The sequence below is a fragment of the Thunnus albacares genome, chromosome 2, assembly GCF_914725855.1.
Source record: "Thunnus albacares chromosome 2, fThuAlb1.1, whole genome shotgun sequence".
NCBI lineage: Eukaryota > Metazoa > Chordata > Actinopteri > Scombriformes > Scombridae > Thunnus > Thunnus albacares.
Window position 1 is genome coordinate 32,165,913 of NC_058107.1, and position 25,587 is coordinate 32,191,499.

At 39.9% G+C, this 25,587-nt stretch overlaps 1 protein-coding gene across 18 annotated transcripts in view; it reads right to left on the reverse strand.

The window, feature by feature from the left end:
• Nucleotides 1-25,587, reverse strand: part of camk2b1 (calcium/calmodulin-dependent protein kinase (CaM kinase) II beta 1) — an 82,662-nt gene that overhangs the window by 33,224 nt on the left and 23,851 nt on the right. For 10 of the 18 annotated variants that reach the window (XR_006398397.1, XM_044330736.1, XM_044330715.1 and 7 more), the window contains exons 6-12: nucleotides 18,631-18,703; nucleotides 8,694-8,796; nucleotides 7,736-7,819; nucleotides 7,454-7,548; nucleotides 6,293-6,415; nucleotides 5,976-6,059; nucleotides 3,065-3,107 (exon numbers count right to left, since the gene is read on the reverse strand). Coding sequence is in view for 17 of the 18 variants with exons in the window: in XM_044330736.1 (XP_044186671.1) it covers nucleotides 3,065-3,107; nucleotides 5,976-6,059; nucleotides 6,293-6,415; nucleotides 7,454-7,548; nucleotides 7,736-7,819; nucleotides 8,694-8,796; nucleotides 18,631-18,703 (605 nt within the window). In the remaining variant the exon portion in view is untranslated. Of the gene's footprint in view, nucleotides 1-3,064; nucleotides 3,108-5,975; nucleotides 6,060-6,292; nucleotides 6,416-7,453; nucleotides 7,549-7,735; nucleotides 7,820-8,693; nucleotides 8,797-12,364; nucleotides 12,438-18,630; nucleotides 18,704-25,587 lie in introns of those variants that run through there. The other 8 variants (XM_044330785.1, XM_044330726.1, XM_044330784.1 and 5 more) reach the window with 2 other exon arrangements.

Below are 25,587 nucleotides of genomic sequence, written 5' to 3' on the forward strand. Positions count from 1 at the left end.
CTGTTATGAGTCCAATACCCAGTCATACAAGGGAGTCAGAGAGAGATATATAGAGAGAGAGAGTCATATGGCAAGGAGGAGAGTGAGAGAAAGAGGTGAATGAGGAGCAGGGGGGTAAAGATGGAGAAGGGGCGGAGTGGCGTTAAGAAAGAGGAGGACAGAAAGTGAAGGAAGAGGGTGAGGCAGGGATACAGCAGGAGGGAGGTGGGCAGGGTGGAGAAAAAGAAAGAGGTTGGGAAAGTGAAGACACAAAAAGACAGAGACAAACAGAGCTCATTAGTTTAGAACAGTGGTTCTCAAAGTGGGGTCAGCAAACAGGGGAATGATTTATTTTCACTATAATTCCATCCATGAGTAACAAAATGACAGAATTTATGACTATTTTGTGTTTCATACACCTTCTGTAATAAAATATCTTATCAGATAGGGGACCCTGGGACAAAATCTTATCAAATGGATAAGAATTGACACAAATGGATCTAATTTGTGTCAGTTTAGGGGTCCTTGAAGTGAAAAAGTTTGAGAACCACTGGTTTAGAGAAGGGGGTTAATTCATATACACAGACAACTGACATAATTTGGCTGTGACACAAAATCTGTCATCAACATGAACCCGCTGCTCTGACAGGAGGGTCACCAGAGAAAAATGTCAGTGAGAGACACAGATCTTATCTTTCATCTGAGACTCTTTGATGCTTGCATTTTTGTCTATACGTGCTCCTGAAAATGTCATTGTTGTTAGGAAGATGACGGTGATGATGATACAGAATTTAGTCAAAGTTAGTGAATGTTAGTTTTGCAGTGCTCAATGGCCTTAATAACTGTCAGCAAAATTCATTTACAGTAGGCAGTGTACTCCTTGCCATAAAGAACTTTAATTTAATAAACCTCATATCATATGACTACCACAAGACATTACATCAACATGTGGAGGGAAATAGAACCGCCTCTGTGTCGGCACAGGGATAGTGATACATGGATCTGTATAATGCATGATTCATAGCATTTGATAAGGATATCGTAACCCATTGCATAAAGCATTTATGTTGGTTTTTCAGTCGATGTAATGCGCTACGTCTATCTTTTTCCAGAAGACCTTGCTCCTTTTTTTAGTTTCTCAATCTCTCTCTGACTCATTTACCTGATGACCTCACACTTATAATGGAGTACCACTTCCTAAGAAGAGGAAAGAGAAAAAGGTGTTTGAGAGTGGTGACACAGCCAGGTCACACACTTGGATTGGTGTATATGTGTATGTGTGTGTGTGTGTGGGAGTTGAAGAGCTGAGTGGTTGTTTGGTGAATATTCAGACCATTTCCCATTGCAGAGCTTACAGTGTCAGAGGGGCTGCTGTGAGTCATGTTTATTGAAGCAGCATGCTGGCACGCTCACACACATGAACGCTACTCAGACACACGCATACATCCATATATGCAGAATACACGTGTAATGTGCAGGAACACTGACTCTGTGATTGTGATTTCATTAAAAGAAAGTGCTTAAGTTGAACAATTATCATCAAAGAACTGCTCTGAATCCTTCCAATACTCCATTACTCAACACTCATCTATGAAGCTTACAAATTGGCTTCTTCCAAACCTGACTGCACTTAAAAGGTCTTGCATACAAATTCAGACTTCTTGTTGCATTCTAAATGGTAAAATTCAACGTCGATCTCTCATTTAAGTGACGACAACACTGCTGAATATGCCTCATTAAGTGAAACTGATGAATCTCTTTTGCTTGGATGTTGTGTAATTTTTTGATCGTCCCTACATGACGCATCAGGAAAGTACAATTCCCAACTAAAGACAGTAATTTGTGAAAGTGTCTCTGAGGCAGCCTTAAGAGGAAGGAGGTCTTGTCTACCTTAAATTATAGCAAAGATTTTAAATCAACCTGAAACCATCAAGAAAGTGTCATCTGTTACAGAGATATACACAAATACAAAGACAAGTACACAGACACAAACATCCACAGCTTGCTAAGCAAATTTAGTGTTTCCCTGTTTTCTAACATGGCAGCCTATGAAAAGATTATTTTCAAAATGCTTCAGGTTCAAATGGTCTTACATGTTGGACTTTTATAAAGTGAGGACATTTAGGGCGATGGTAAGTATTTAAGTGTGGTATAATTACTGTCAGTGTAACTCTCCTCAGTACAGACATTACCACATCAGTTAATGAGAGTGGTAGTTAATTAACTGATTGCCTGTGTTGAAAATAAGCTTAAAGTTAGCTACAAATGCTAATTTGTCGACTGTTTGTCACCATTTTATAGTTACCATGGACTTGTTCACCATTCTTCTCTCACTGAATTTGATTTTAATGCAGACAATTTGTCTAAAAGTCACATCCATGTGAAGCTGTCACCATCAATTTAACAGCTGTTTTGCGAATGACTTTCTTCAAGGGGACAAAGCCCTGCATTACATGGGTCTGAGTCTTATTACCATCGTAATGAAAAATAAATACATACAGTAAATAAAGATAAGGGAAACACTGAAGTTGCACTAAGATGAAATGAAAATGTAGTTTTGCTTTTGACAGCATGCTCTTTAAACTTTATACTTAAAATATATCTCTTTGGTCAGGAGAGACGTGTCTGTCACTGAATGTTTATCTTTACCAGTGTTTATAAGGCACATGCCACCATTTTATCATATCAAAGGAAGTCTGATTTGCGTTTTTCCTCACTGGCACAACAAAAGAAAATCTTAGTTTGAAGTTTATTTTCTCACAGACAACAAAGCAGTGATCAGCTTGGATTCACAGCAGTTGCAGATTTTGGGTGAAGTATCACAGGGCCACAATGATTCATCCATTATGGTGGCATGTTCCTCCAAACCAAACTGTTACAGACTTTCTCATATTTAACAAACATTTTAGCCTCCCTTAGTAATTATTATTAGTATATAGTGATACAACTAACTGGCATGCAGACCTAAAATACCTAAAGTTATCACTGTAACACAAACAATAAATTGACTGATGTTTGTCTACTAATATGAACAGTATATTCACGGTATGAGAGATACAATTAATTATAGTCACGCAAGACTTACCAGAGAAATTTCGAGAGACCAGCATGGTGGTGAGAATGGCCCCCTGGGAGGAGAACAAAAAAGAAGAGTTCAGTTTTAACGATTTAAACCAGTCACATAATAATTTTGACATATTTATACAAATGAACATCCATTTTGCCACTATGTGATGTACTGCAGTAGTGATTCAATCAATATCCAGGCGATCAAAGCTTTTACATCTGCTGCTCTAAATCCAAAATAAAGGTAGTCTTTCCTTAGAACAATACAGACTCTCAGCAGGTGAAACTTAATTTCCATTGACAGAAAATCCAAAGAAAAAAAGTACATTGAAATAGTAACACCCATTCTGTTTGACTGACAGATAAGAAATGTGGAGTGTCGACTACATACTGACAAAGATCCTTTATGAACTATGACTGCATACAAATGTCCCCACAAATTAAATCCTCACACTTGAAACATACACTTGGCTCTACATATCAAGTGATTTTCTGAGTAATTTGAAGATATTTAACAGTTCATTTTTAGGACATTTTACAGACAGGGTGGTGCAATTTAGTGCAAATAACAAGGAAAGAACAGGAAAAAGTAGTTGGTTTAGTTGGTAAGTGCTGGTTCACACACAGCTGTTCATTTGCAAAAATTCTCAATAAATTACACTAAACAATTCTTTAACAAAAAATACTTAGTTTTCAGTGTAGTTTTGTGTGACAAACTACATATTAGCATATTAGATTGTTTCTTAAAAACTCTACAATCAGCACGTTTCCCGTAGGCTTTACTACCAAATTACATAACTTTTAAGTATTTTCTATCAGTTAAACAATTGTCAAGAATCTAATTTATTTATAATATTTGCAAAATAACAACATTTAAATCCAAATATACTGCATGGGTACTAAGGAACTAAACAAACACTTTTTTCAGTTTTTTCTCATAATTTGTACCAAATTGCACCACCCTGTCTGTAAAATGTCCTAAAAATTACCTGTTAAATACCTGCAAATTACTCAGATAATTTCCAGGAAATTAGTATTAAATTAAGGGACCAGTAAAATAAAGCGTTACCATCAAACATTTGAGCAGCTAAATGCCACTAACAAAAAGGTCTTCCTACTGTCTGTTCATAATCAGAAATCCTTGTCTGTAACCTCAATATTACATAAAGAAATCTATTTTAAAAATAGACATCCAGCTACATCACAAAGGACAAGCAGAATTGGCAAGGACAAATTTGACAAAGCAAAAGGTAGGTACAGACAGACTCAATTCAGTGAAAGTGTCTAAGACAGAAACAATAAAGATAAAAGAAAAGAGAAACTTGAGAGCGAGATAATGAAATAAAGAGAAGAAAAAGAGACGTGTTAAGCAGCTAATCTTGACACTTTTTTCTCAAGGGAGATCATTTACAACTTACGGGGCTATAAAAATGATAATGACTTGGCTTTTTTTGAGTGGCATCTCATCTTAGCTATGCAGATACTAAGTATATTACCAACCTCCACAACTCTTTAATACCATGGTCTATTTAAGAACTGTGAAGGTCGATAATATACTTAGTGCCTGAATAACTAAAATGAGATGCCACTCAACAAAAAAACTGTACACAAAACAGTAGAGTTGTGTTGAAAAATAAATGCCTGTCACCTCTTTTAGCTTAAGCATAAATTACTGTATCTGTTAGATCTACCTGCTGACTATGAGACAAATATGAACCCCATAGATTGTCTACACTGTTGGATATCGATGTGACATTCAGTGTTTGAGTTATTTTAACTGTCTTGTTTGTTGTTGAGTACTTTTACTTTTATCACATGTACTTTCTCTCTCCCTGTTTTGTCTATTTCAGTTGCTGATTTTGTAAAATATTTCCTAGAATGCATTTCACAGTCAAAATAACTTTAGGAATACATACTAAGCATGGCCTCTAGCTGATTTTCTATTATAGGGTTTAAGTACTTTAGGGTGGACATTTCCTACTTATTGGTCATTTAAAAATTATCCCTAATAAAAATGTACATAACGCAGACTTAAAACACAATTCTAAACTTGCACTAATGGGTCAGTTTCAATTTTTGAGACAGTTTTTGTTCCTTCTGTTGAGACTAAAATCAAAATGAATTTCACACAGAAAACTAAACAAATCTTCTGGCAATATCACTTGTAGTACAATTTGACCTCCAGTCTCCCATACATTTATTATGGGAGACTGGATATTATTATTTGACTTGTCTATAAACTCATGGGAATGTGTACGGGAACTTTGTTCTATGCATTGACTAAGAACATTTTATTTATATACATTAAAAGAATTTTGCTTTACTGATTTCATCTATTTTCTCTTGTTTGTTTCTGATATTTAGCACTGTATGCACCTGGTTGTCTAACCTTGCCAGTGCCCATTTCTTTTTAAATGTGAAAAACCAGAGACACCAGAGACGTTTATGTTGATGGCATGTTGGTTGATTGGTCCAGCATGTGTCTCCAGCCACCTGTGTTTCTGCTTCCAGTGTCCCATGTGCTGGCATCTGAACCATGCCATGACCGCTCAAAAGCAGCAGGGTAACAGTGACATGGCTAAGCTGTTATATCCACATAAAATGTCAGCAATAAATCAGTGTAGGAGGGCTTACTATGTATGTAGGATAACTTTGGATCTATATTCTTACAGCCTATAAGACCTCAACACCAGTCAGGAGAGAAAACACTGGTGTCTTTTATCTTATCTTGAATCTACAGATCAAATGCATTACAGGAAAATAATAGGAAGTGTAAATACCAGCCCTGGCAATATTTCTACAACCCAGTAGTGTAATGATTTAAATTAAAGAATAAAGGAAAGGACAGCAGTAGAAATGATTTTATTCCACACGATAGCTTATTAGAGCGGAAGAGGATGATGGGGGAGAGTGTAAGCATGCTAACAGACCTTAAGTTTCCTTCTGGCATTGAATTTCTTCAGGCACTCCACAGTCTCCTGTCTGTGCATCATAGACGCCACTGTGGACCGTTGCTGGGAAAAGGAAGAGAACAAGGAAGAGCAGGAAAAGATGAGAAAGAGGGTCAACATAGGACAAACAGAGGGAGGTTTAGGCAGAGAGGATGAGGAAAGAAATCAGTTAATCAAGATCATTTGTTTGCTGTGATCCAACCACTTGTTTGTCTGAGTTAAATGTCTTTTCTACGTATGCAATAATGTCACAAGATGTGTAAAAATAACTGTCTATCTCCTGACGGGATACTTACGCAGACCCATGGGTGTTTGAGGGCCTCCTGAGCAGTGATCCTCTTGGCTGGGTTGATGGTCAGCATCTGGTTGATCAGGTTTTTAGCCTCAGGGGTCACTGTGTCCCACTCTGGAGAAGGGAACTGGAGGGGAAAACAGGGCTTCTTGTCTTAACATTCAGTGTGACAGGGTATTCAAGGTCCTCAGAAAGCCAATTTGAAGTGAATGAAAATGTGTAACCGTTACTGTTCCTGTTCCTGTCTGTCTTCATCTGAGAATTCACAACTATGATCAGTTTAATTTAATGTTGTCTAAATGAAGGTCTTAATTTGGGGAGGAACACGCAAAACATCATGGTCATCTTTAAGATTTATTTACTACTTCTAACCTATATTAGCCCTTATAATACAAATGACCATATCCATTAATCAGCTATAGAGTGCTTAACATAGACAAATAATCTGCCAGTCTCTTATAAAGCACAGAGGAGCTTTTCAATTACTTCACAACATTTGTACTACTTAAATTCAGGCTACATTATTTATATGTATTTAGGGCCTTACAGCTTTCAAATATTTGTGTTTTTTTGTCATTAGATTCTGAAAACAAATCCAGCTGCATCCCGGTTTATTATCATGTTTTCTGTTGTTGTTTTGTCTCTTTTAAAATCATATATTATCACTTCAAGTGTTGTGCTCAAGGACAGTTCGACATGTGGACAGGAAGAGATATTATAGAGAATATATTTGTATACAAAAATATACAATATGTCATTATGAGATATAGTACAGCACAGTAGATATGAACCCAGGATGTTGTAAGTACATGAGCACTGAGCACTGAGCAATTTGTTAAGAAATTCCAAACCCATCAGGTCCTGTTGTGTTTGGACATTAATATTGAGGTCTGTGTCCTGTGAGCCCAGAATCACTGCCAGAGAGTCAGTCACCCTCTCTCTCTCTCGATCTCTATTTGGCATAAAGTTGACTGTGATCTAAGGTGAGGCTCCCTGTTTTGCACCCCCTGAAATATGAATGAGGTGACTCAGTTATGTAACCGTTGCCAAAAAGGAACGAGGGCAGTGGGAGGAGAGGGGAGGGCATTACAGCAGGAGGGGAGAGAAGAGAGTAGAAGGGAGGGGAGGAGAGGAGAGGAGAGGAGAGAAGAGGAGAGGGACTCACATCATAAGCCCCAGCCTTGATCTGCTGGTACAGTTTGTGCTGGTCCTCGTCCCAGAAAGGAGGGTAACCCACCAGCAGGATGTAGAGAATCACCCCTGAGACACACACACACACACACACAAACATGCACACACATTGACACACACACACATACACACACACACAGAGAAAATGCACATTTTTATTTGAGAATATGCTTCAATGTGTTTCTGCTTTCTTCTATATAATTATTTAGGAAAATGCCATATGTGTGTGAATGAGTGTGTGTCTCTCTGTACTCACCACAGGCCCAGATGTCCACAGGTTTGCCATATGCCTCCTTCCTCAATACCTCAGGGGACAGGTACCCCGGTGTGCCAGCAAATCCTGTAGTAAAAACACACACACACAGTTGATTGACATACCTTGGATCAGCTTGCATAGAAAGCAAGAGATTCTTCAGTAAGCTTCCAACTATTCATCCACACAGTGGACTGAGATCAGAAGGACAGATTTGAAGGTTTAAAGTCAGTTGATTGTGAAGGAACTGACAAATCTCTCGTTTGAGTAAAGCCACAAACGCTACAAATGATGGCTACAGATGTTTGTAGTAGCGATCCAGGTGAGATGTGGAAGTGTGCCTGAACACTAAGTGCACTCAGTGCACTCACTTTTTTTTCCTTTGCTTTCCAACTAGCAGGGTAAGAACAAAAACGAGTTTGACATCCCTGATAAAAAATAACTTTAATATTGATGATGTTAGGCTTTACACACACACTGATTTGCCTAGGCAAAGGGGAAAGGGAACATAAATGTATGACTGTTCTTGGCACCAGACCAATACTGGTTCACTACCAACTGAAAACAACTAAAAAACTCAAACGCATCCCAAAATAAAATGGGTTGCACCAGCAATGTTCGTATATGTTTATAATCTGGGGCATACATCTTTACAATTCCTCTCCTGTGACCGCATGAGATGCACACAAAGAGAACTGAATTAATGTTCAGGAACTTTAGGAAGGCATAATCTTTTCTGTTAGCTGAAGTCACTCACTCTGTCAACTGAATCCTTAGGTCTTTATTCCTTTCCCTAGTTTGTTAAAGATAATGGTTAAGGCTCTATGGAGTTCAGACCTTTGCAATCCTTACCAGTGACAGTGACTGAACCTTATTCTGTCACTGCAGTCATCATGAGCCCTTCACAGCTTTAGGTGAATAAGTATAAAATACAGATGTGATTAACTCCTGCTGTACCTACCAAACCAGGCCTGCTGATCGCCCTGCACCTCGATGGCCAGGCCAAAGTCGGCCAGCTTCACTGCGGCATTCTTACATTTGCTTGCCAGGAGCAGGTTCTCTGGCTAGAGAGGAGAGGAGGAAAGAACTGAGGTCACCAAACAGTTCAAGAATGGGGGACAAAGCATATACGCTATCCTAGTGGAGGAAGCTGGAGGTAGATAATTATGCATGCACAAAATTTGTTTTGAGGATCATACAGTATACAATATTATATTCAACACTGTACTCGGCACACACACAGATACACACGGACATAGATGTCATTTGAATAACTTGTTTGGACACATATAAGCTATAGAATAACAGTTAGCCCACATTTCAGCAGTGTTAAACCCAGTCAATCTGCAGTGCTTTTTTAGCCTCATGTGGTGTGCTGTAGTCTATAGGCACCATCTCCGTGGCCCAGATAATGCAGCCAGCCTCATTACTCTTTGTCAGAAGAGGGCTCTAATAATGGGCTGCTATCCCCACTGGCCCCTGTTCTTTATCACTTTTTCTCTCTACATCTCTTTCAATCTCCTTTAATCATTTCCTCTTTAAAAAAGCAATCTTGAATGACAAATAAAGCACTCCAGTAGGAAAAATGAATTCATATGAAATACAGATGTTTTTTTTTTTGTTTTATTAATTCATGCCCATAGATTTCATGATGTTAAAAAAAAGTCACCCGGCTAGCTACCAAGCTTACCTACACAGGTTGAGCTAGCATGACTACTTTTAAGTGTGGAAAGTCACCTAACCTTAGCATGGCAAGCCTGCATTATTTCAACTGATAGCCAGAGCACTAGACTAGTGTTTTGGCTATACTGAGTTTAATTGTGTCAACAATCACGTGCGTTGAAATATGTAGATTTAATAGCCTTGCACTTCCAGTACTAATGTGCATGATATTATGGACTTCCATTAATTGAACAGAAGTCCACTGTGCACTGTTACTTGTAATCAGTTTTCTCCGGTCTTTAAAACACCAAATAAAGTCTCTATAATGTTCTGCCAATTAGTTTGCATACAGTATCCATTTACTGAAATGCTTTACTGTGAAACAGCAACACAAATGCACCCTTACAGTACAGAAGGGAATGGGGACATTATATTTAGATTGCACTTCTGTCACTACCTCCCCTGCACTGCAGCAGCATGTCTTTGCATCCTCTGCTGTTCTCTCCTCTTAGCTAATTTGTTTAGCGGCAGCAGAATACTATGTATTTAAAGTGCAGAGACTTAAAAGTGTGCTTTTATAGCCTTTAAGCCCATAAGTAAAAGAGGAGAAAATTAGCAAGAGAGAGACTGTGAGTGAGCAAACCAGTAATCCTAAGGCACTGTGCCTAACTGGTGTCATCACATTCTCCCAGCCTACCACTTGGTTAGGCTTTACTCTTTTGTAAATGAGGGGAGTTAGAACTTGCCAACACTGCAGCAGTAAGATAATCCATGAAAATGGATGTGGGTGGAAATTATGATGAAGCATGTGCTTCCATTAAAAAGGTGCATAAACAAAATGCAAATCATCCAGACCACACGTTCAGACATAGCAGCAGCGATCGCTGTCACTTTTTGACATAAGCGCTCCTTCCCTGTGCATCTCTTTAGCACAAACATACACATGTACACTTAAAAAAAAGCACACGCAGGGCACACACAGCCAATAATACGGATGATTTGCAACTGGTTTGTTTGAGGAGAAGAGAGAAGAAGGGTATATGGATGATACAGAGCTGTGTTTGAGAGCAGGTCTGGAGTGGGTGTTTCAATTGGAATGATCTCCCATCTCTCCCTATCTCTCTCTCTTCCCTTTTATTTCCCTGTCAAGAGAGGAGCAGGAGATGCTGCAGCGTTCTTGACAAATTCCTTCAGAGGAAGTGGCAGAGATACAGACCTCCAATTCAAGTAGACTGCTGTAGTGTGGGAAGAGAAACTAACTAAAAGTGGTGCTTGAAGAAATTACACAGATTGAGTGTTTAGATTATAGTCAGGGCAAGGTATCAAAATTATAACCACACACTTGAACCTATGCACTCTTTTGGATACTTTACTTTGATGAACGTACGCCTATTATTGAGATGACAAAAAATGATTTACCATCTGCTGTACAGTCTGTACAATTTAGGGCAATTTCTTTTGGCACACATATAAATCTGTTCGCTGTGTTGTCATCTCAATTGCCATAACCTAATTCCTAATTTGAGGGATCTTGTCACCCGGGCTGTCCTCAGTCATCACACTATGACCTATTGCATGAAATGCTCTCAGATGCTTGGGTGTGAAACTAGATAGGTGTGTCGGCTAAATAAAGAAATAGCCACAACAGTTCTGATAAACACAACACGCCTTTGCTGGAATGCTGGGACTGATATTTGCATAGAAGAGGTCTACTTGACAAAGTGCATCATGCAAAACAAGATGTGACATACAGATATGCACATACGTAACAAACTACCAGGTACAATACATGTACTGTTTGCCTTCTATCTGTTTAGACGCCAACGCGCATACAGCTCATTACATTTGGAGGTACTGTTTTGTTTGGAGGAAAAATTTCCACAAACACTGCATTAAGCCGAAGTGTAACGTCAAAACTTCAGAGTAGTTGTTGGTTAGTTCAGTCAGCAGTCACATTAAACAAGGTTATGTTGTTATTGCTTGCTATGCAATTTTACAAAAATGTATCTCAAGCTTAGCAAAAATCCTTGTGAGCAAAACTTAATATGAACCATATGACATACTATGTAAACAAGTCTCTAAAATACATTAAACAATACCACAGTTCTAGGAAATTTGCTCTAACTGGCTCTCTAACTGGTTTTCAGCCAGTCAGCCGATATAAACAAATGTCACAACATCAGAAGTCAATTGATGGCCGTTTGCAGAGAATGAGCTGTCACCTTTGAAGCAGGGAGGGTCATTAACTGATCTATAAAGGCAATCAAAACCACACAGGGTGTCTGATAATCAATAGTTAACAGCTCACTCTGACTAGTAAATGACCCAGAGGTCTGATTAAATATCCTTCTGGGCCATCTTGAATGGATCTATCAACAGTAAATGGGCCAGCTGTGTAATGACAAGATCCTCTTCCAAAAAGGTTACAGTGCAGAGGCATTGGTTGGTCAGCTTGACCAGCGTTGCATGTTTGAAATCTCCACAGACTAGAGGTAGTGGTGTTTACACAACAGGAAAAGAAGGTGACTGCAGAGGGCTGGAGGCTGTCTATGGCTGGGCAGCCTAAGAAAAATATCGGAGGCGGTATTTCACAGTTAATGGTGGTTGCCGCAAAGCTGTAGGGACTGGTATAGCTCTGAGTGGGGAGAGGAGCTTTTGCCTGACTCTAAATGGCTTTCTGACTGTGCAACCAGCCATTATGTAGGCCTACACTGTTTTATATAGGGTTGGAAAGACAGCCAACACATTTATATCAGGAGATGTTAGTTCAGGGGAGATGAGGTGGTTCAAAATCTTCCCTAAGTCCTGAGGCTTTTTGCAAATGACATTATGTCCACACACATTAAAGACAGTTTCTCATGAACACATTAGATGTATACGGACTACACGAATAACACAACCACAAACCGCCTTACATAAATATATAAGCACACTCTCAAAAAGGACAGTAAGGTGATCCCCATCACTCACCTTCAGGTCCCGGTGCACCACGCCCATTTGATGGCAGTGAAGCACCGCCTCCAGGATCTGCTGGATGCAATGACTGCATGCAAACACCAAGGGGAAGGGGGGGGGGGGGCGCATGTTAGTCTGAGCAGCGCTACAATCCCGTGCACAGGCCAAAGGTGTCGGGAAGGAGTGGGAAGGGAGAGGAAGGGGGGGGGGGGGGGTATGATGGAGGAGTAGGAGGTCATGGTAGAACAGGGGTTGAAAGGGCTCTTCTGTTGCCAGGCGTTACACTTTCACCTTTCACTGAACTCGGCTGACCCACAGCTAACCGCGCATCCAGGTTTATGAAAAGGCAGTTAAATAGCTTAAATAGCCAATTGGTTAGCTACTAGTTAGCTATCTAACCGCTGTGAGCCAAATGTAAAGCCAACTATAGCATACATTGTATAGTTTACCAACTTTTTTCAATGATGTGCATCACATTACAAAGCTGTAGGACAAAATGGGTTTGCTGCTTGCTCTTTTGGTACAGCTTTCCACATTAAGAGTGACCTAAGTTTAAAACGGTTACTGTGGGAATAAATTTGACCGAACATTCTGTGCAGTAGCAGATGTCATCAACGACCTTCCTTAGGTGAGCTTTTTTGGGGCTTGGCTGTAGCTTTGGGTTTGATATGGCTGGCCTGGAAAGGTATGGCTGTGGGTGCTCTGCAACAGAAGATTCCTTCAAGTCAGTCTATTCTGCAACCAACCAACTGATACACTCTGTGATCTTAGTCTTGGATGTTCATCTTAGATGAGTATAACCTTAGACATACTCATCTAAGAAATACTTTTTACTCTTCAGTTGGCTGTAGGTGGATTATAGATACCCCACCTCCCTCTATGTTATAGCCAGCAGGCCTTGGGTGATGAAAGAGGGTGTGAGAGTGTGGCTGGCCATGGGGGGCACAGAAGGCGTTGATGAAGGAGGTAAGGGAAGGAGTGAGTCATTGTGCAATTAATAACATTTAAAAGATGTGTCTGGGATCAATGCCATGTCTTCTGCCAGCCTATTTGGCCTCTGCTGACAAGAACTGTCATTCTGATGTCTGTTAGCCACTGGACACTAAAAATAAAAACCCAAAAGTAAAAAACAGTGAGAGGGAAGCGGAGGGGAGACGGAGATGAGAGCCTATGCAGAGACTAAGTAGTATATCTGAGCACGGGCAGGGTATATATATTATATATATATATACACATACACACATACACACTCACAGGCCACTTTAATAGGAACACCTGTGCAATCTAATGCAATCTAACACAACAGCTCTCCCATAAATTCTACTTTTACAAAGTTTATGCATTTTCAGTTTTTGTTGACATTGTCAGAAAGGTGATAATTCTACTTTATGTTTATTATTTGGGTGCTGGTGGTGTACTCGAGTGAATTATATTGAAAAGTGTTCCTAATATCTTGTTCCGTCAATAAACTTACATGGGGGGGGAAAAATATTAGGAACACTTTTCAATATTATGAAAAACTGAAAATGTATAAGCTGCAGTAAAAGTAGAATTTATGGCAGAGCTGTTGTATCGGATTGCATTAGATTGCACAGGTGTATCTAATGAAGTGGCCGGTGAGTGTGTATATATATATATATATAAAAAATGAGAAAGACAACACGAGCATGTGTTTATAGGGCCATATACATTGCCTGGGTCCAGCTGTGGGAGGTGTAGACCATTGCAGTACGGCGTGAACACACACACACACACACACACACACAAACGCACACAAACGCACTTGCTGTTGGGGATGTGGCATTGGGTGTGGACAAAAGCTTGATTGTGCATGTGTGCTTCCTGTGCACTGACAAAGTCAAAGTTCATCAAAGTTCAGGGGGAGGTTTGAGTGTGAGAGTATGTGTACTGAGTATTATTTTTTTTGAGTGGATTAAAAAAATCTACCCCACAATTGTTTCACAAACAGCTAATGGCTATGAAGCCTTTCTGGGCCCAATTTTGCTGTTGTGTTTTACATTTCTGTAGTTCTAAATATTAATCCCAAATATGTACTATATGAGATGATGTCAAGAAATGTAATACCAAAAAAGAGAAAAAGTCTGTGTGAGAAGGCAGTGTGAATTGATCTTTGTCTGATAAATAAATTAAAATTGGAGTAATGAGTGTAAGGCTTTTTCACTTTTTTTGATGTCTGCCTGCAAGCCAGCATGTCACTTAAATATGTAATATCTATAACATAATAAGTTTTAGTTGTTAATGCCAGAGTCTGAACAGTCCCTCAAGATTCAAAGAGAAAGGGCTACGTTCTGAAACTGGCGCTTTGCAATATTACTCAATCATAGAAGATGAAATTCACTTCACAGATGGAGGACTAATAGACAAAAATGTAGCCAAATAACATGTAAAACTCTGAACAAAGCCACGCTCAGACTGACAGCAGCACCGCAAGAAAAAAAATGCAGCCCCGTCAATCATTTTAATGAAGCCGCAACAGACGCATGGTCGTCTGGCAAGAAAGTGGAACGTGGTTAATCTTTGCCACAACGTAATGCAACCCAGCAAGGCGCTGTGTTGGTCAATCACATATATATGTATTATATTCCTGGTAATTACTTTGTAACATGAACGCTGTCTTTCTACAGTTTACCTGGCGTTTGTTGCAAACGAAAGATAAAATGACTACAGCTGTGTTAACTTTTCAGAGCAGTTAAATCCTTCCTCCTAATACTGTAAACCCCTGTGCAGTGTTTTGGTATCTGATGAGCCTTTAAACTCATGGGTGTATTACTCAAATGGAACTTTGAGTAATAGATCCAATAACACGCCCCCACCGATGCTGCATGTTTGCATGTTTTTTAGCGCAGGCCTGTTTTTGATCTGAGTGCAGTTAAAGGGAAGCTTTTGGATGATGGAAAGAGATGTTCTCTTGCTTTTACTACACTATTGCTCTTTCCACCTACACTTTTGGAAAGTTCATGTTGTATTTTCTGTGAGATTGTTTTAGGGCATTCTGAAAAATGTAGGAAGTCAAGTTCTAGTTCAATTGTCATTTCAACTATAAAAAATACAGCTGAAATGAAATATTGTGTGATATGACAAATCCCTGACTGCAGTAGAATTAGATCAAACTAACTGCAGGAAAAGTAGGTACACTAAAAAAACGTTACCACCAAGTAACTTCAGAATTAAATTAATTGATTTTTTTCTTCTAAAACTCATTGCATGGGTAACAAAGGCAATGCAGATGTAGATCCAAAAAATGTATATACTGATTGCCTCAAAAATCTCCTTTTGAAATGATGCACAGAACTTAAATGACACATTATTACAAAAACACTTTTGCTGTTGGCAGTGTTTCATAAAAAATAAAGGTAACACTGTAACTAGAAATTAATAATTATTAAATACATCCACATTACAGTTAAACCATTGTTTTATTATATGTTTTGTCACAGACTATGTGATAATACTGCTGGATTGCTGCTGGGTGTCGCCTTTGTGTAACTGACAAGTCATTAGTTTAATTGGCTAGTTACAGATGAGAAAACAATGGCTTGCTGACCTCTGTGTATTGTTGAAAAATGTGAGGGCTATTAAGGGAGAATCCCCCAGAGGGTGTGTGTGTCAAAAAAAATTAGAAAATACAAACCTTGTTTTGTCATTTACGGGGTTGTTGTGTATAATCGATTTAGTGTATGTGATGCTATAGCTGTGACAGTATTGATTTTTTCGCAGCACTGTGTTAGAATAGCTTTCCCCGGCAGTTAGGCAGTAATTAAGTCTTATGTTTTGTGAGTGAAAAGAGTTGAGAGTACATTCAGGAACATAAAGTTAAGATTTATTTATTTCTACTACTGTTATACTCTATGCTCGCAAATGCATTTGCTTTGGTGGCAAAATATCAAATGTTTTTAAATAGCCTACAGAGAGTATTAATTGTGAAGACGTGATGGGAAGCGCTATGCTTGGATAACCGCAGCTCCGAGCAGAACAGTGACTGTCGACATTACAGCCGATGTTTGTGGGATTCTTCTGTTACATTTACACTGTGTGCCACAGTTCACATATCGCTGTATAGTAACCAAGGCTACATGGATTATTTCTTGTGTGCAGCCTTGAGGTTTGCATTATTTACGTGGCATTCTTCATTTCACTCGCTTCTCGTAGAAAAGCCCCTTCCGTCCTGGCATCTGGACTTGTGTTATAAAAGTCTGAAGAAACGATGACTATCCAGATGCTTTACACCACAGACCACGTACATATTTATGTGTAGATTTGCAAAAACGCAACCATAAATTTGGTTTCCTGTGCCTTTAAATGATCTCACAATTTCCTACAATTAAATAAGTAATAACCAGTAAAGGTGTAGTCTAACAATTAAAATATTGCAAACTGAGCTGTATATTGGGGGGGGGGCGCATTTTAATCTAACAAACATACAGGGACTCAAAAGACTGACTTAATAGGTTGCGATAAAGTAGGAGTCTGGCCAGTCTGCGAAATATTATAACATGAGAGAAACAAGAGAGAGGGAGAGACAGAAAGTGAGAAACAGAGACAGAGAGAGAGCGAGAGAGCGATAGCGAGGAAGATGGACTGGCATGGCTGTAAAGTTCAGAGCTATAAATTAGAATCCTGTGTCTTGTTTCTAAAGGTCTCCCAATGAATAAATACTAGGCAGGTCACATCTATGGCCCAAATGGTAAGAGTTGTGTGTGTGTGTGTTTATGTGTGTGTGCGTGCGTGCGTGCGTGTGTGCATGCTGAGTGATCACTAAAAGCCAACACGAGCATGTGCTTGCATATGTCTGTAAATCTGCAGTCGAGGCTAAACAACTCTATGAAATGTGTGTGTGTGTGTGTTCTCCTGCACCCTCATTCATACATAAATGTGTGCTTGCGTAGAGGTATGCATGCAGTTCGGTGTGTGTGTGTGTGTGTGTGAGTGCATATGTGTGTGTGTGTGTGTGTGTGTGTCCATGTCCATCCTCCCCCACTTTGTCAGCTGTTGAGCTCTGTAACCCGCAGGGTGAGAATCCTCCGCATGTGTCTGTGTGTGTTTGTGTCTGGGAGATCATCTCAAAAGTTCCTGTGTTAGTTAGCAGTCACGGGTGGTCATTCCCTAGATATCACACCCAATATGAGCTGTATTTTATGATCCATTCTGTGGTATTCCCTTTCACCCTTTGCTTTAACTACACTTAAAGTTTGTCTTATGTATTAAACAGCATATAAATAAACAAAGTCTGTGTAATCTTATTTCAACTCTTTTTAATTAAAATATAAAAATCTGACCCTTGGCTGCAGTTTTTTTTGGCAGCGTCATTGATTGTAGTTGTGAGCCAGAGAGAAAAGAAAAAATGAAACAGCATCCTGTGTAACCGTTCAGAACGTTTCCTATGACGCTGCCGGTGTGAGTCTGACTTAGCCGTGGTATAAACTAGTTGCAAAGAGAAATTCTTCTCCTGAGCTGGTTGTTTGTGTATGGAGACTCTTTTTTTTTAAAGAATATAATAAACAATAATTTGTTTTAAACACACTGCGGCTTTTTTGTTGTCTTTTTCTTTTACCTCAAGATCTCAAAACACCTCCGTAAAGACGTACTTGATGTTGAATGAGGCTGTCTCGAAAAAACACAGGGATCAATATAATACAATCAGTGAGTCAAAGCCAGAGAGAAGTGAGTAGGTAGGAAGAGAAAAAAAAAATCAATACAGGTCACAGTAAATATTACTCTGGATTTTTTTTTTTTTTTTCTTTTTAACTAGTCTGATGGTTTAAATTGATGGTTAAGGGTCTTTGTAAAAAAAGATATTTATTACACCTGCAGGAGTTTGGTGCTCACTGCGGGTGACTGTGTGTGTGTGTGTGTGGGAGTGTTGGGAGTGTCGAGGTGGTTCCTGAAGGCCCGTTCATTCATTGATTGATCTGCTTGTCAGTCAGTGCAACAGAAGCTTTTGTTATGTAGTAAAATGATTGGACAGAGGGCTGGTGGGAGGGCAGATGGAGCCGGGTTGGTGGGTGAGGCAGGCCAAGGACCTCTGATTAAAAAAATACAATACAATATAAAAGCAAAAAGGAGAACAATACAAAGAGACAAGTCGGACAGGCGGACATCGGACCAAAAACTGACAGGAACGACGCAAACAGACGAAACGGAGGAGGAAGGAAGGAAGAAAAAGGAGGAAAGGGACGGGGGGAAGGAAAGGAAAGCAGGCAAAGGTTGTGGGGAAGGTGAGGTAAGGGGTGAGGGATGCAGATGCTCCTCTATATACTAACCTTCAGGTCCCTGTGCACTATGTCATGTTGGTGAATGTGATGGACACTTTCTAGAATCTGATGGATACAGTGACTGTGAAGACAAAACAGAGAGAGGGAGGGGGGTGGTGGGGTGGCGGGGAGGAGGGGGTGAAATGAGGAATGGAGATGGATGGACCATGAGAGGGATGAAGGTGGGAAAATGGAAGGGAGGAGGGGGGCGGGGGGGTGAAGGAGAGGAGAAATGATGCCAGGTGAACAGAGTGACAGTCGGGGCCGATGCAAGATGAATAAGACATAGGATAATAATTAAAGATGAGAAAAATGGCAGGTTAGATTAGAGGAGGCCAAGTGACAAGAGATGTCGGCGGAAAGGAAGAGGACGAGAGGATAGATAGAGAGGAAGAGGGGGAGGAGACAGAGATTGATGCAGATAGAGATGTTGGAAGGGGAGGGGTGGGTGGTTGGATGTGGGTGGAGGAGACAAAAACGTTTCGTTTTGCTTTTTTAAAACATGATGAGAGACAAGAGCAGCCACAACAGAACAACCTGCCAGACAAAAATCACAACAACGCCAACAAAGGAGGAGAGGAGAGGAGAGGAGAGAAGAAAACCAAAAGAAAAAAAAAAAAAAAAGGTGACAGATTGTGAAAGAGAAGACAGGAAGCTTTTGAAGAGCAAAGAGTGATAATAATACATGAAAGAAATGGAACACTTATGTATAGGATGAAACTGAATCATAGAGGACTGGTGGGCCGATGCCAGGCTATTTTTCCATCGCTACAAGGAAGAACACATGTCCGTGTGTGCTCTGCGAGAGATATGTGTACCTACCTCGATCTATTGTGTGTTTGTGTGAGTATATTTACGTATGTGTATGTAGGTTTGGTGCGATGGAAGAGTGTAATTAGCAGAATATGTGACTAATAGCAGGCACAGGGAGACAGGCAGCCTGCAGGATCCACACCCCCACAGTGTCTAGTGAGTGGGAGGACTGAGAGAGAGAATGAGAGAGATATATGTGTGTGCTTGCTTACAAACACACACAAACACACACAAACTGTGGGACCCATTCCTCAACACAAAAACTAGATTTGTGTTATGATACTTGTGAGTTCCAACAGACCACGTTTCACTTTATCACTCTTTTAAAACCATAAACCAACAACGTAATTGATTTTTTGGCCACTTGAGGGCAGTGTAAACAAGTTGTGAACACAACATTGACATACATTTACCTTTTAAGTTGATATGGTGTACTTGTTAGTAAAGTTATTTACACATCCAGCACTTATTTAGAGCCAACTGGTGAATGTAAGTCCAATATTCACTCTCATTTTTAGCTGTTTTTGGTCTCTTACTACTGAGGGAAATATCTGCTCTTTAGCTGTTAAATGCTCCACCATGTCCACGAGCTAGTCGCTTTTTCCTCTGAAAACAGCTGCCTGCTGCAGCCGAGAGTGAACCAAAGCTGCAGCCAGACAGTTAATGAGCTGAAACTCGCTATAAAGCTCTGTAAAGCTGAGGGGAGCAGCAGAGTCGGGTAGTAATTCTCCGTACATTCAACACTACTCGGGACGCCTCTCACATGACACAGCGTTTCCCCTGTAATTATACAGGCCTGACGAGCCGCCAGGCCAACGAAAACCACCGCCAGGACAAAAAATATTTTTTTCATGCCAAAAATAACACCAAATATCCATTCATTCAGAAATCAATAGTGTTTGGGGGCCCCTCTGTGCAGCGCTGTTCCAAAACATGAGTCAACCTCTATGTCGTTGCCTGGGAAACTCTTGGTAGCGTAGTTCCTTCTAAGGAATAGGGCAGCTCGTAATGTGTGTGCATAGCAAGTGAGTGGTTGATTGTGTGCAAGCGGCAGAAAAGTGACGGTGAACGCAGGCAGAGCAGAGGAAAAGGTTAGCAGTAAGTTGTCAATCTGGCAGTAAATGTACAGTACAGGCTTCAGTGTGTCAGCTGTTGTTTCCCCAACTGCTGGAAAGGTGAAGGGTGTTAGCTACAAAGTTAGCAACAATGAGTTAGCTTAACCTGACGATGCTAAACAGAGAAATAGAGAAACAAAGACGAAAGAAATGTGTGGCTGCTAAGTCTCTCCCAAGTTTTGCTCGGTGCATCCCCACCACCAGCAACCGACCTAGAGGAACTGCATTATATTTAAATACATCGTTATTATAAAAATAAAGATTATAGCCACTTTAGAGAGCAACTTAACAAGGCTGAAAATCTTGTTTCTGCTGACCTCTAGTGGTTTAACTTCTCACCTTGCATCAGTGATGCAGTGTACTTCAGAGTGTGTCGGTACAGGGAGTCACATTAGGTGTAACAGAGCACTCTTCTGACCACACCTACCATCACTGATGGGTGCTACATACTAGAAACTTTCAACCAGAGAGGGCAGTGAAACATTGCTCCTCAGCCTGGTATTCAGTTCTTGTCCTCAGTTAACTTTACTAGCACATTCTAATTTTAACCCTCAGGATCAGCAAAACAATCGTTACTTCACAAAACTCTACAAAGGTGTGACACTCTAAAAATATTTTCTCTCACTTTTTTCCCCCTCACACAGCAACCAATAGTGAGGACTAAGTCAGTGTTTTGTGAACCTGCAACTTCATTCTGTAGTTTGAGACCAGCCCTGGCAGGCCGAACGATGAATAAGGGTGCAATATTTAAAATAGCACTAAAGCAAAAGTAAAGTAGCAGGAAAGAAGGCAACCTACGCAGAATCAGCTTCAGGTAACTGGCCGGACAGCTGAGAGCCGCAGTCAGTGAGCAACAAGACAGGTTCACCGAAGGCGTTTGCTGCACGTCATCACCCACAAATGACACAGTCCCTCATCTGCACATATCAGCAACAAATTTGACATTCATGCCTCAGGCCAATGTATGTATTAATGATAGGCAATGTCCAAATTATGTCAATATTTGATATACAGTGTCTTAAAATGAGATTTCTGGATAAACAAACACAGAGAGGAAAGGCAGCTGTCTGTAATCCACCCAATATTGAGGACTGGATGTTAACATTACAGGAATGCAAGAATCCACGCACAAGAAAGGAACTGTGAGAATCTTTGCTAGTTTGGTACATCTTTTTCCACAGTGCATAGTTCACACAGTTATCAGTATTCATCAGAAGTGATATAATTGTCCACTCCCTATTTGGTGTTTTGATATTCTCTCAGAAAGCTCATGTCTTTGACTTAAGATCCAAAGAGAACAACACATTATTATTCTCCGTTTCTCTACCGAGACCTGCTCCGCGTTTGGTTACTATCACACTTTCTTATCCTGCTGTTTGAGCTGACTTTTGCTCTTTGATGTTAAGAGAAAGTGATGGGAAACTTTTTCTGCATGCTGACCTATTGTGTATGGCATTTAGAAATAAGAGAGCATCTACATCCCACCGCTTTGTTTGTTTATGTGTGCGTACCTCTAATATCTCACCATCCAAAACCCATTATGTCATTCCAAGGTACTTTCTGTTTATGAACTCCTGGTGGAGCAAAGAGGGAGAAAAAAAAATAAAAAATACAGTTTGCCGTCATCACACAGGCCAAAAAATGTGACTTGCTCAGCACTTTGAGCTACAATGTCCCACTGTTCTCTGCAGGAAAGTGATACTGGGAGGAAAATCAAATACAGAGCCAGTGTGTATGTCAAGAGAGGGCGCCTTCTCACCCCCTCATCTCGTGTCCTCCGTGCTGTGTAGCAGCAGCAATAAAATGTGAGGTTGAAAATATAAGTATGAACAACAAGATAATGTTGTAAAAAAAACTTCATCATGAAACTAAAGCATAAACCATTCATGTGCAGGGCATCAGTAGCAGAACTCTGCAGTTACCAACAGTCAATCAGATGACTCGTGGCCCCAAAAGATAATGAAAGCTGGATTTTATAGTTCTGAGTTGAGGGGTACAGCATACCTACAGAGTCTGTGCATGTGGTTGCTGTAGCTACACCACTCAAAAATGTGGTGGTGATTGTAAAAATTGTGATATATGTGGTCAGCTTTGGTTTGCTTGTGTATTCTCCAACAAATTTCTGATGCAGGGGAGAGGTTTTTTTTTTCAATCCACAGTCAGTTCCACTATAAACCTTCTGCTCACTGTGATCTCCGCTCCTAACAAAGTAAATGAAATAACATTAACACACCGATTGCAGAATTAATAGGTGAAATACAAGTTACTTGGAAGTAGTTCCAGTCCTATAAGTATGCACGTAGCGAGCAGTTGCTCTAGATCACAAATCATTAAAGCACCATATGGCCTGATCACATTCGTTACATCTATCTAGTGTTGCAGCAGTGCTATCAATAGGTGAAATACAACACTGAATATAAATCAAACCTATGTTGTAGAATTTACGGCTGCACTAACGTTAACCCCTTGCATCGAGTGTAAATCCAGCTTGAATACTCTTTAACAACCGGAGCTCTTGTTTCGGTAGTCATATCTGTGTGTATGGTTGAGTCTAATCAATCTGATCAACCCTTACATGCAAATGGTAGTCATCAGTTTCCAACCTACTAGCTGAGACACACTAAGTCTGCTCCAATTGCCAAGCATAAAATTGCAGAGAGCATCAGTAAACTGATGGCTGGAATTGAAAGTCTATCATCTAGTAGCTACAAACCCTGATATTTGTTGCCAGGGGTCGGTAAAGCAACCCCTGGCAACTACATGAACATGAGACTTAGATTCATCAGGTGAACAGAGGAATAAAAAGCTCATGTTTGCTGAAAGTGTCTGTAGACAGTGTTTCGTTAACATATTAGCCAAAACAACTTAATACATCAACAGTGTTTCTGGGACTTTGTTTTTTTTATTCTGTCTACTCCCTAGTGTGGCAAAAAATGCATTCATGCAGCTTTAAGTGTGATTCAATCAAACATTAGTGAGGAGAAACTAATAGATTTTGACAGGGGGCGACAAGGTGTGATGTAGCACAGTTTGTGTGCGTGTGTGTGTGTGTGTGTTTGACTAATTATCGCAGCTAATTAAAGTCCCACTTCTTGCTGGTCTCCAAGGGAGTGGGCGTGGAGGGAGGGGGAGAACTGGCCTGGATGACTGACATTCAAAAGGGAGGTGAAAGGAAAGTGTGTGTGTGTGTGTGTGTGTGCGTGTGCTAGGGAGGAGTACTACAGGGGTTACAAGATTGGTGGAAAAGACAGCAATCACTAGGGGGTTTAGATAGGCAGTTATTAGCACTGTTGCATACTATAAGTACATGGCAGCCCACATACCCACAAAGAGTCTAATACTGCAACTCTGTTCTCAAAACTGACAAGAGAAACAAACAAATACTTTAATGTTTCTGTATTTACCTAACAGATAACAAAGCCAGTAAAATGCAGAATACAGCACGCACATCTTGTGTATCACTTCAGCTTGTTGTTTGCTGAGAAAACTGACTGGACCGAAGCCAAAAACAGAAGCTCGCTGGCATCCTGGCATAAGAGGAAATTTGCTGGCACCAGTTGGCAACTACTAAATATGCAGTTCTGACAAAACAACTGTCCTCCTTAGTGCACAGGAAATGGAACAAGCAAAAATCCCAGATAATTAGCACACTGCCTTAGAGCACTTTTTTTTTATAACAAAACTGCCTTTGTAAAAGCAACGACAACAGGATCTGGCCGCCTTATTTTTATAGTGTCACTCACGGTTTGAGTGACTAACCCAGACACAGATAATCCACCAGAGTTGAATAGCTTAAAATCCCCGAGGTGCAGGAAAGATATAGAACTCTTGTGCTTTAATATTAAAAACTATCAAGTTTCAACAGTAATATCCTTTGTTCACCTGAAAGGGAAAATGAGACTGTGTGTATGCTTACAAGAGAATGTAATATTTGTTGGCCTCAACTTAGCTGGACAATACAGTATATGGAACTTTTGATATAATTTTGTTGCAACACACACACTTAGTGCCTGAGACAGTAATCACTTTTTAAATGATGGGAAGTGTCTAATAGAAATGCCTAAAGACACTGAGGCAGTATAACATATCATCAGTATGAAAATCAGCACAACGGAGCTACAACTGACAAATATATTGTCTTTTTTTTGTTTGTTTGTTAATTGCATATAACTTAGACACGCATGAAAATATACACACAGAGAGGAAAGAGACTCTCTATCTCTCTCTCAGTCTCTTTCCTTTGAGGAAACAGCATAGATATTTGTTTCGGTACAGAATGTGTCTGTGTGTATGTGTTTCTGAGTCTATTTCTGCTGTGCTATATGATGTAGAGCTGTTTGTTCAGATTGAGTCACCCATGAAAAATATATTTGGTGATTCAAAGTCAGATTTCTATATTACAAATCTCCGTCTTTCTGCCTCAGATGTGCTGTCACTATCACTTACATACATCAAAGGGGAATTTTCTACTTGCAACTATTCATGTAGATAGTTGCAACACACATTGAATAATCATATTTGAATTTTTTTTTTTTTTATCTCATGACATAACTGAAAAAGAAAAACAAAACTGCAGTATATTAGCATTTTTCTTTCATGCAATTTCTGTCATTGCTTAAGCATCGACAAAAACTCTAGAGAGGGAGCAGAGAGCTATAAATGAACCTTAAATTCAAAAAGATATTTTAGTATATGTTAGTATCTGTGAATGGTTTTAAAAGTTCATGAGATTAATTCTGTTTTATACCCTTAAACACACAATTTTTCATACTTTCTAGAAGCCAGGATTCATATGTTATATGAACAAATAATGTAGGATATGACCTTTTCCCTGTGAGTGACACGTGGGCCTCTTAGCCACCCATTGCTGCTGCTGCTGCTGCTGCTGCTGCGAGGCATGGCAGCTGGCATCCAATCAAAACAACATTTTTGCTGAATACTTGCTGAAAACTACTCTTTAGAATATATCAGAATATAATCCTGTGTAGATCAACAATCAGGCACCCAGTGTGAAAAAGTGCAACTACAAGACTGATGT